The sequence below is a fragment of the Stegodyphus dumicola genome, chromosome X2, assembly GCF_044657685.1.
Source record: "Stegodyphus dumicola isolate Sdum_Otavi_A_Nest chromosome X2, ASM4465768v1".
NCBI lineage: Eukaryota > Metazoa > Arthropoda > Arachnida > Araneae > Eresidae > Stegodyphus > Stegodyphus dumicola.
The window spans coordinates 28,165,298-28,178,104 of NC_140781.1; the positions used below are offsets into that span (position 1 = coordinate 28,165,298).

The 12,807-nt window shown below is 33.3% G+C and overlaps 1 protein-coding gene across 2 annotated transcripts in view; it reads right to left on the reverse strand.

The window, feature by feature from the left end:
* The window catches only part of Oseg6 (intraflagellar transport protein Oseg6), a 210,573-nt gene that overhangs the window by 23,156 nt on the left and 174,610 nt on the right, over nt 1-12,807 (reverse strand). For both annotated transcript variants that reach the window (XR_015039212.1, XM_085809920.1), the window contains exons 29-30: nt 5,510-5,656; nt 1,488-1,584 (exon numbers count right to left, since the gene is read on the reverse strand). Coding sequence is in view for 1 of the 2 variants with exons in the window: in XM_085809920.1 (XP_085666046.1) it covers nt 1,488-1,584; nt 5,510-5,656 (244 nt within the window). In the remaining variant the exon portion in view is untranslated. The remainder of the gene's footprint in view (nt 1-1,487; nt 1,585-5,509; nt 5,657-12,807) is intronic.

Genomic DNA, 12,807 nt, shown 5'->3' on the forward strand with positions numbered 1-12,807 from the left:
AGTAGCAAGAATAATAATTGCAAAGAGGTTCAAAAAATAACTGAGACTTTACATGTAAACGATAACAGCACAAATCCATGTGGGCAACTTGGGCATGATAAATTCCATAAAGTCAGACCAATCCTCTCACAGCTCAATGATTCCATACCTAAAGTCTATGAACCTTTGTCAACATTATGAATAGGTGAACATATGATAGCTTTCAAAGGGAGAACTTCACTGAAGCAGTATATGCCAATGAAGACTATAAAAAGAAGTTACAAGGTGTGGTGTTTAGCAGACTCTAAGACTGGATATATTCAAAAATTTGAAATTTATTGTGGAAAAGAAACTTCTGATAATAAGGATAAAATATTGAGCTTAGGGAAAACACTAATAACTAAACTAATGGAAGATGGAAAACAGACAGGTCATCTTATAGCCTATGCTAACTATTTGACATCTTTTAGGCTTGCAAAAAGTCTACTTATAAGTGGTCTGTTTTCGGTGAGGACTGTGAGGCCGCAAAGGAAGAATCTTCCACCGATACTGAAGGCTAATAACAAACTACAAAGGGAGAAATCAATGTTCCTAGCTAAGGAAGGTGTTGCTGCAATAAAGTGGATGGACAAAACGCCTGTTACATTGTTGACTACTGCAAACAATTCAGCGATTATTACATCTGTAAATCGTACAAAAAAGGATGGTACTAAAACTGAAGTACCTTTCCCTAAAGCTGTTGCCGTATATAACAATATCATGGGAGGGGTTGATTGCTTCGATCAAAGAAAAGAAAGATACCAAATAGGAAGAAGATCTGTAGAATGGCGGTGTCGTATTTTTTATTTTCTTACTGATCTTGGCATCATAAATAGTTTTATACTGTGGCAAGTAAACAAGAGAAAAGTTTAGACCAGCTAACATTTTGTATAGCATTAGCTCGTCAACTAACAGACGGATATTCCTCGAAAAAGGAGAGGCCGTCCTGCTAGCTTTCAAGCAAAACGGTGTGCAGTTCCTGATGATATACGCTTAGCCAATGTGGGAAATCATATGCCAAAGATGGCTTCCAACTATAGACGTAGGAAATGTAGCACAAAGGCCCAAGAAAAGAGGACCTGCTATATGTGTGCAGTATGTGATGTACCCTTGTGCATTGCAACATGTTTCTCATCTTTTCACGGCAAATAATCGCTTTTACATTGCATTTTCTCTATGACCATAAAAGGTCCCGTGAGAAGTATACTTCCCACCCCTAGAATTTAAATGTAAACAAAAAATTTGGCAAAATAAAATATATTTCCTTAAATGCTATTGTTTAGTTGATAATAAAACATAACAAAAACGGGAGAAATTCAAAAGAGAAATAAATGGCCCACGAAAGGGTTAAAAAATGTAAGTACTTAATGGAGGTAAGAAATGCCATTCTTAACCTTCAGAGAATTTAATTGCATAGTAAATGGCATGTAAACAGAACCATAAAACTAAGAATGGATGGAAACTCATACCTGAGTTTTGCTCAGCACTAGCCATAATAACAGCAGTTCTTGCAGCTTCTTTAATTTGACCCAGGGTAAGATACAAATTATACAGATGACGCAAATCCTAAAATATTAAATAGGTAATTGAATAATTCATAGACTTTTTAATAATATATCTACAAAAAAGAACAGAATCCCTCACTTTGCTTGCAAAAGTGCAAACTTCATTATTTTTATTTAAACAGCAAGTTTATTGTTTAACCAGGGTTCGTACACATTTCTGCAAATGGAAATTAAGTACTTTTAAGGACCATTAATGAAAAAAATTAAGCACCTATGAGCAAATGGGCACTGAATAAATTCAATTAAAAATATTATTCTTTGCCTGAATTTCACTTTTGTAATACCATCCTAAAAATAAAATAGATCCCTAAATAATATGCATTATTACTAAACATGAATTAACTAACAACATAATTATTAGTAAGTTTGAGAATAAAATAAACTTCATGCAGTTTATCAAGTAGCATTAAATATTTTACACTTATAACAGTTGGACACATTTGAAAGAAGATAAGTTACATTTACATTTTACTAATAGTTATGCTGATTTTTTTTTAATGTCTCATTTTGTCACATACATGGTCAGTCTAGAGGTTTAGTAAATAGTAATGAGATTTTATGTCAAAAGGCATAGGTTAAAATGAAAAGTGAGATCATAATCAGCATGATTCATAACAAAAGACAATGTTGTCCCTCTGTTGCTTGTCTATAGAGAGACCTGATGATTGGAACAAACCTGAAAGGCCTGATGTAGGCACGGTTGGCAAGTGTTGAAAGTTAGTCAGGCTCTACTTATGTCATAGCTTTGTGTAGAATTCCAGGGGTTGTAACCCAGGTAATACACTTTAAGGTTCCAATAAGCCATTAAAGCACCAGAAGTGATAATTTGTTTTATATATATTATTCGAAGTCTCAGTAGATGCAAAGAATAAGCTTTACTTGAATTTTTACATTTTTGTGCTTTATCTTGTGACCACAGTGAGTATTAATGAAAGGCAATAACTCGCTTTAATATGCAGACATAATTTTTTAAGGGTAAGTAGTTAGTTAAAAATAATTAAATTAGGTAATTAGATAACCTTAGTCATTATGGATTTACATGACCACTATTAAATTTATTTTTTAACAATATTTGTTAAAAAAAGCCCTATTATAATCAAAATCTAATAAAATTTCGCAGTTTAAAATACATGTAAATTATGACATTGCTTCTTAAACAATACTTGGATAATTACACATTAAAAGCTACAAAACATTTATGTTTTGTAACAACACTCAACAAAATACTTATCCACCATTTTAATTTGAAGCCTATAAGGTATTTCTCCCACCTTCATGGCGAGCCTTCGTGTAGTGGTTTGCACATTGAGCCGGTACCCCAGAGGTACGCAGTTTGATTCCTCGCGAAGGCGTTGTTAATTTTTCATCTTTCCTGCTTTCAAAAACACCTAATGTCTCTACAATGGTGCTCGAACTAAAAGGGTGTTGGATGATGGTTCTCCACACCCAGGTTTTGGCGATTGGGTCCCCTAAAAACCCCAGTCGCCCTTTAAAAGGGAGAGTATATAAGGTATTTCTCCCACCTTCTTGGCGACCCTTTGTGGTTTGCGCACTGGGCTGGTATTTCAGAGGTCCGTGGTTCGATTCCCGGCAAACACGTTGTTAATTTTTTATCTTTCCTGCTTTCAAAAATACCTAATGTCTCTACAAGCCTTTGCAAACATTTTGGCTAGTTTATACCAATTTCCTTCTCTTTAAGGCATCTTTTCTGATAATAATTAGAAATTTGTCTCAATATGCAAACCAATGTTCTCGCTAGTTTCTGTGTGCTTTATCTCCTAACTTGTCAACCTCTCCACAATGTACCTATGAGGGTTTACTTGATCTGGTAAAAGTTAAATAGTCCCAAACCCCGATAGACGTGAAGCAAATTATCACTGTGTCTAAAAGTAACTACAATATCAGACAAAGAACTTAAAACATAAAGGCATGTTCTGATGCTAACAAAGTCAATTACAGCTCACAGTGACGTAATTAAACAAGAACAATCAAATTCAAACTAAAAATGTGGACTAGTGGTCAAAGATTATACAATTTAATTTAAATTTAATCTGTCTCAGTAACTATCATATGACGAAACAGAAATGGGAAGTTATAGTAAAAGCTGAAATCACAAACAATTGGGTAATTTACATAATAATAACTGCACATATCTTTGAAGAATAATTTTCTTTATGTATTCGGTTTCTTTCTTCAACGTGTTTCCTTTTAATTTTAGAATTTTTGGATTTAATTAAGGATTTCTGTTATTCTAAAAAACACTAAATGCATTTAGAATGTACAGAAAAAGCGCTAATTTTATTTGTTTAGTAATATGAACATTTAGAAAAATTATGAAATATATATGGTAAAGGCCGGTTACAGAGTAGGTGTGTAGAATTTTTAGAATTTAGTGACACAACAACAAAATTTAGAAATGGCAAAACTTTTAGAATTTTGAGAAGGCATTGGAAGCAGAATTTAGGATACACAGAGATTGCATTAGGTGGGAAAATGCATAGCATCAGCTCTGTGTACAATGCATTTAGACATATTAGATGAATAATTTAAATTGTAAGTTTTCAATTTCTTTATTAACAAAAAAATATCTTTCTATAATGCCTGTCCAAGTGATAAGATTAGAAGCATTTTTTATATTTTCCATGCTTGTGTCTAGTGAAAAGTAGAGAAAATAAAGGGAAGATAAACATGTTAAGAAAAAAGATTCTAGTATCGGGAGTAAAACATTCAAATATTATGTTTCCATTGTTCTTTTAGACGTTCTCCAAAAAGTAAGAAATTCATCGCAAACTTTCTGTAAAATGCATCCATTACATGTTGATACCATGGAGACATTTTTCATTTTGTCACATATTTCTCAAATCTTCTAGAATCGTGAGTCTATAAATCTTGCCTTCAAATCCTTCTAAACTTTCAATGCTGCAATGTCAAAAATACTAAAGAAAAATTATCCCAACCAATTCTGCAACAGCAAAAAGCCAGAAATATTTTGAAAAAAAAAAGGGAAGGAAAAAGTGTAAAATTAATTTTATACCGAAAACTGATGCATATTCTGAGAATTTTGAATAATCTGAGACAATTACATGGGAAAAACGCTTACTATGAAAAATTAAAAAGAAGACATTTTAATTAATTACATTAATTGCAATTAATTAATTTTAATTTGCTTTTACTAAGAGCTGTTTCGTAAATTATGCTTTATAGCTATATACCTTGTTTATTTTTCAGATTAAAAAAATTGTATAAGTTACCAAAATGAAACTTTATAATATGACAGCAAAAAATAAAAATGTTTTATTTTAATGTTATTTTTAAAATATAATTCTAATATATTACCATTATTTTAATGAAATTTATGAATGTTATGATGTTTAAAAAAAAGTCGCAGAAAAATTCTCAGATCTCGGAATTCAAAATTTTCTATAGAAACTGATCTTAAAATCGCCAAAATGTTGACAAGTTGACAAATTTAGAACCGTTTAATAAAAGAATTTACAACCCCAAAAGCGAAAAGTTGTTTAAGAGCTATTTATTAGAAAAAATGAATTTCAAAATCCTTATGTTTCACTTCTTGCTTAGAAACTCGAGTATCCCATCATTTATATTAGAAATAGAAACAAATTATAACCCATGAACTCATTCGAAAGATAACCATATACGTCAGTGAATCGCCAAAAATATTCCTCCAAAATGCTAATTCACACTCAAAATGGCAGTTGTAAAAACAGAGAAATTTCAGATGATTAAAATTAAGGACCTTCTACTCATTTTGGCCAAAATTAAGGACTTTTAAGGACCAAAAATCAATTAAAAAATTTAAGGACTCTTAAGGATCGTACGAACCCTGTTAACATATAAAAAAAATATAGCTGAAAATATATATTTAACCAATTTTAAAAACTGTTAAATGCTACTTTGGTACTTACCTTCACAGCACCATCTGTCTCACCCATAATATGATTTATAAGCTGACGAGTTAAGTGCTCATCTCGAGCACGACCAGCAGCTTCAATGGCAAGTTTAATACTCTCATCTTCATCCTGACCACTCACTTCAAGCAGCAATTTGATAGCCTATAATAGCAACGGTTTTTATTAGTAAACGTACAAATTACATTGATCAAATTATAATTTCAAGATTCTAAGCCAAAAATGTATAGCAAAGAAAAATTAGTATTTTATTTCTAATATGCAGTAGGAAATCTGAAATCCGGACCACCAACCAAAATAAATAAATAAATATATATAAAAAATAAAACGATAAAAAAAATTCCTTTACAAAGTCTAGGAATGGAGGATATAATAACTAAAGAAGGTAGAAGCGATTTTCCTCCAGACTGAGTTTTCTGTATGCCACTTTTAAATACCTTCTGGCTAGGAAGTTGCAGTGTGGCCAATTAAAAATACATTAATTGACATTTTGCCGAGGTTGGATGAGATCACATTTTAGTTCTTGAGTGGTTATCGAGGGGTGAAGGCTGGTGCTACAAATTAAGTCACCTGGTGCACTCTATGGGTCCTAAATTCTGCTACCTGTACCTCCTTACATCCAAAAAATTTTGCCACCTCCAAATTCTGCTGCCTAGTGCCTCTCCTAAATTCTACAAATTTTGTCTCTCCCAATTTTTACTGTTTGGTGCTCCTCCAAATTCTAAATGGTTTGAGGACCTTAAATTCTGACACCCATGAGTAGCCACACCAGCTGCACTTGCTCTGGTCCTGCAGGGAGGGGAGTTAACATTTTTCAGTCTGGCCACACAGTACATCCCAATGTTTCCATGTCAACATGTCATCATACTAGAATTAAACTGATGATCTAAAATTCAGAAATTTCTGAAATCCAGAATCACTGAAGTTCTGGCTAGTTTGGATATACTTTGTAGTGCATTACACTCAAGCATGATAAAGTCACATTAAAAGTTTTGTAACCTGATTCATTTTTCCTGGCAATAAATCACTTGATAATGCAAAAATTATTTAATTCACTTTATTATTTCAAAATTATCCATTTATTTTAAACAGCCATTAATGTACCCACATCATCCTCAAAATTTCATATGGAACTCTAATGTAATGCACTACTAAATAATTGTAAGCTGAAATATAAACTTACTACAAAAATTAATTTATTAATAAACATTTATAAGTGAACAGATGTAGAATGAAAGGTTCTCACATTTCAGGCTCAAAAGGTTTAAAGCAAACCTGAAGTAAAAGAACTTCACAAGTAAAAAATGCATGTATGCATTTTTGTATATATCGATTGTTTAACTGGCTAAGGTTGGGTGTGGAACAGGTACTTGGTTTTCATTCAATTTAGTTAGTATCCTGTTAAGCTTAACACGCATAAAAGTGAGTGCTAAAATTCTATATAAAAGAATCCAAAAAATCTAAAGCTGTTTTTCCTTCTTACAGTGAAGATTCAAATATTAACATCTAAGTTTGTGTCTAATATTTCACATAAAAAAAATACCTGCATTTTTCAAAAACTGAGAAATAAAACTGAATGAACTTATTTAGAATGCCATATAGTCTTATATGAAAATGCAAATTGAAAAACTGACTATAAATGTATGCGATACAAGACTGTCTCAGAAAACAAATAAAAGTGAAATATATGACAAATTGTGGGGGGGGGGGACTGAAATGTTTCAGATTTTAACGGTCACCTAAAAGGATTTGTTAATGTATTTTATGCTCTCACTGAGTTCACAGTCTACCAGTTTGCTGTTGCACTCACTCCTGCTAATCTACTTTTTTTTGTTTTGTTTTTATCTTTTTAGCTCTATTATTAAGCATCACTTTCTTCATGCTTTCATCATATGCAATTCAACAGCAAAATCACAAAAAATTTAAAAGCAGCATTTGTCTAGAATTCTTGATGCACTGTCATATAACATCCCCCCTGTCTTTTCTCAGTTCGTCATACCAATGACCAGTTTCCTTAGCAAGATAACTTACAGAACGTTTTCTTATGATTATTATGAATGTTTTTTGTGTTATTTTATTTATTAAATATTACACTCTTTGCATTTGTGCTACATAAAACTGAATTCAACAGCAAGAACACAAAATATTTATAAACCGCATATCTTTAGAATTTCCGTAAAACAATTTTGCATGCTGGAGATAAAACTGTTTTTATCCGTACAGTGTTGCCATTGCCCGCTTTCAAATCATTGACTTTCTTAATCAAAAATTTTTACAAAATATGAAATAAATGAAAGAATACACAAAATCAAAATACTTAATGTCTCTACAGTGGCACCCGAACTAAAAGGGTGGTGGATGATGATTCTCCACACCCAGGATTTGGCAATCGGGTCCCTTAAAACACCAGTCGCCCTTTAAAAGGGGGAGTAGATAAGGTATTGCTCCCACTTTCTTAGTGTGCGTTCATGGTGTGGTGGTCTGCATGCTGGGCGTGTATTCCAGAGGTCCGTGGTTCGATTCCCAGCAAAGGCTTTGCTTATTTTTCAAGTCTCATGCTTTCAAATACCTAATGTCTCTACAATGGTGCTCACACTAAAAGGGTGGTGGATGATGAATCTCCACACTCAGGATTTGGTGATTGGGTTCCCTAAAAACCCCAGTCGCCCTTTAAAAGGGGGAGTATATAAGGTATTTCTTCCGCCTTCTTGGTGTGGTGGTCTGCAAGCTAACAGCGTATTCCAGAGGTCCATGGTTCGATTCCCGGTGAAGGCGTTGCTCATTTTTCACATCTTGCCTGCTTTCAAAATACCTACTGTCTCTACAGTGGCACTCGAACTAAAAGAGTAGTGGATGATGATTCTCCACACACAGGATTTGGCGATTGGGTCCCCTAAAACTCCAGTCACCCTTTAAAAGGGGGAGTATATAAGGCATTTCTCCCACCTTCTTAGCATGCCTTTGTGGTGTGGTGGTCTGCACGCTGGGCACATATTCCAGAGGTCCGTGGTTCGATGCCCTGCGAAGGCTTTTCTTTTTTTTCAAGTCTCTTGCTTCCAAATAACCTAATGTCTCTACATGTTAATAAAAAACAGACAGATTCAATTTAAAACATAAATACCTAACATTTTGCTGAATGGCAACACACTTGAATGAAAAGTGATATGGGCACATTTACACTGATGTGACGTGAAATCCTATTTCGAGACTAATAGCCTCTTTTTCGCTAAAACAAAGAAAAATAAAAAAAGAGCAGTGAATATGTTGGAAACAAATACAGAGCTCTATTAGTGATATTAAATGCGACCTTCCTAAAGTTCTAAAAGTAACACAATTTAATCATTTTAAGGTGGTTCCATCATCAGTATGTTCTTTAAGGCACAGAGACTGCACAATTCTTTTCAAACTTACAGCATAAATTTGGTAAAGGATTCAAATCAGTTTTGCTAACCAGCTCATTTGTTCTAAGCCTTGAATTTCAAGAAATTTATAAAGCATGTGTACCTGATATGGATGCCTACTGCATGCATAAATGAAAAATACAATCCACATGCACTTGAGTAAGTTTTTATATCAATATATGTATGGAGACACAGAACTTTTATTGAACATGTTACAGGGAAGTACATCTATTAACTGTGGCAACCAGATTCTAACTACCACACAGGGCAACACTTGCACTTCTGGTTTTAAATGGCTTCAAAACCATCCATAATTCATCATAATCTCATTTTCTTTCGTTAAAATCAGAACAGTAGCCATTATGGGCCTCTGAAAAGAGTGCTGCACCTAACACTCCAGGCTAGTTCAGTCAGGCTCTCACAATTACTGGTTATGTTACCTAATGTTAGAGAAGCTTCCCCCAAATGCCAGGATATTTAGAAAATATGTTAAACTGAACTTTCACTCATTGCTGCAGAGAACACAGCATACTTCTGTAGATTTAAGTGATCCATCTCCTAGGGTGTGCTTCAGACTAAACCTGGGACAACATTTGCTGAAGTTCTGAGATCCCACTTACATTTCCTACCCTGCATCAATTCCCTGGTGCTTTTTTTTTTTCATTGTGTATTTAGTGAAACAAAAACCTTGACCCATTATTGCTGTGCCTTTAAGCCAGAACATAATTTCTGTCATAAAAGCCTATCTCATCAACCCCTAACATGACACCAGTGTATAGATATGCTTATAATGCCACTTATTAAATGCCCTGCAATTTGCCAAATACTGTCACAACTAAAGCACATCATACAGTAAAGTACAGCTACACTTAACACACAAGGATTTCTGTAGAGAGCCAGCCACCAAAACAACAGTGTTGCAGTGGCAACTGTAAGAGCTGGACAGTGAAGAACAAATCTTGTCATTATAAGCAATCATACACAGGAAATGATTATGCAGAGCAGTTGCTTTTTCTTTTAAAACCTTGGTTTGGTCTCCTAGCAACCGCTTGACTTTCAATTGTTCTTGGTGGTAGGGGCTATTTGTTTTAAAAAAAGATTATAATCTTGCCATTTCTCAAACTATTTGAAATGCTTCCAAATGGCCAACAATTTTTTTTTTAACTCAAAGATTGTTCCAAATGATGGCTATAGTTTTTAATAAATACTGACATTACACCATTATTTGCCTTTCAGAAAGAACACCAGACTGGATAATAATTCAGTTCATCTTTTTCCCATTTCATGAGAAAATAAATAAGATTAATTACTTCGTGAAATACCATTATTTTTATCTGCATAAAGATAATTTTGGACAAGAAGTGCACATTAAAGTCGCTTTAATTTACAGCCCAAAATGTACAGTTTTTTCCCACTTAATACACTTAAATATGCACAAGCAAAAATCATATATATTGCTGCTTATTAGCTTCTACATCGTTAGCAGCATAAAAAATATATCAAAATACTAGTAATTATCAGAATATGTGTTGTAAATAATTATAACAATAAATTGGAAGAATTTCTAAGGGAAGTAGAAATTAAATCAGGAATAGTTTTTTAAGTTAAGAAAGCCAGTATTTACACCACACGAGGTAAAACTATAACTATTTCCGCCTGTATAATTCTCAGCAAGCTTACCCATGTGGAACAAACAATATTTCACAGCTTTAGACACTACTAACAGGAAAAACATGTGTCACCTCAACACATTATTGGAATATACACTATTTAAAAAAACCTTTATAAATGCTAAATACCTTGACAGCTAGGTAGTATTAAAAGAATAATTAAGACACAAAATTATAGAAAGAAGCAAGCACACAAAATAATGTAAAAAAAATAAGATTTGGATAAAAGTGAATCACAAATTAATAAATATATATCATACAGTGACTGCTACCATTCTAAAAGAAAAGTATTATGCAAGAACCTAATTTATTCTCCTTTTACTTCAGGTACAGTATTATATGTAGTGAAATTTCTGAAGTTTTTGCATAAGTAATGTTGTTAAAAAGTAAATATTTCCCTATAGAGAGCAGATAATCACCAAAACACAGCTAGAACAAATTAGCCACTACAGCACATTTAAGTATGGCATTATGCTTAAACTTCACCACACACTCAAGAACACATGTCAACACAATTATTAAGAAAGTAGTTAGTACTTGACACACTTATTTCTCCTTCTTGAATGCTGAGGGGAATTTGTCATCTACTCTTTGCTGTTAACAGAAATTTTTCTCAGGCTACAGCTACCAGCTGAAGGAGTTCAACTGGTGTTAATATTTGTGAATTAATGTTTAACCATGGACAACTTTTTGAAGTACTATCAAGAGTGAGACGCTTTTACTGATGTAAAAAATGTTAGAGGATAACTGCATACATAATTACTTCCCAGTCATAACATAATCTACACAAAGAATAATGTTTACACATAGATAATTAAATACTAGTTCCCAATTCCTCCAATTTGCATATGTTAGCAATTCTATTCTTAAATTCAATGGAAAAGGACACATGTCAAGATTCTTGTTTTGGCTTGAAATTTTAACTTTGTTCACTATCCAATTTATTTTCACTTCATAAACACAGAGATTAATGAAACCATTTACATTTATGCCTTAACACAATGATGAAATGATGCACACACATCTTAATGATAAGTAACATTCAGTATTTCTGTGGTGTATATTAAGTGCTGCGTAACTTAAAACGGTAATTTTCTGATCATAACATTCCAAATAAAACTGGGTTGCCAGATTCATATATTAAACAAAATGCAAAACAAATGATTAAATAATATAAAACAGGAAATGTTACACTTAATAGAAGTGGCAACATCCTTCCACCTTTTGCATTGAAGGCAAATCTGCCTTAAAGCAATACAAACACATGAAGTGAAATTGAACTAAGGACTATAAATGTGTAAATATAACATTTAAGAACAATAAACACACAAAAATGACATTACAATTATCAAATGCTAAGAAAAAGTCAATAGCAGTTCCATGTGTTTCACAAGTGCTACTCAGTGGCCACTTTGAATAACTTTAATATCTTCTGGAACATCGTTATCACAACTTTCCGTTTCTGGTGTAGCCTCGATTTTCTGAGGCACTTCAATGAAGTTGTCAGCAGAACTAAGCTCCAAAGAATCAATTTTCTGAATGGGTAATATGATCACCATTGGCTACTTCTAGTTTTGTTACAAATTCAATATTGTCTTTGCTAGGAAACAGTTCAATTACCTGTGCTAAAGGCCAGTTTATCCTCTTTGGAGTAGGGAAATTGTCTTTCTCTGTAAAGATGACTTCGGACTTCTTCCCAGTTCTACAAGGTATTCTTTATAGAAATGCATTTGAAGATTCAGCTGCAAGGTATGAAGGTAACAGGTTTCTTGAAGTGCTGAGAGTCAATTAAATCCAAATCAATGGTTTCTCATTCTTCAAAATCTCAAATAAAGTGAGCAGGCAAGAACTCTCAATTCATTAGGAAAATCTGAAAAATATGTCAGCGGTCATCAATTTATAGTGGCCTCACAATCAATGAGCAAAGTCAATATTTCTTCAGATGTGACAAAAGATTTGCCCAAATATTTTCGAAGAAGTTCCTTGATACAACGAATCATTCTTTTGCAAACCCGCCATACTATGGGGTAGATGAAGTGTTGACCAACCACATGATTTTCAATAAAGCCCATTCTGCTTGAATCTCAGCCCAGAGATTTCAACGCATCTGCTGCTCCTGTAAAGTTCGGACCATTATCAGTATAGAGTAAAATATCCTCCTCTCCTAGCCCAAGTCTTTGTAATGTTAGCATAAATGCTTCAGTAGACAGGAAGCAAAGATGAA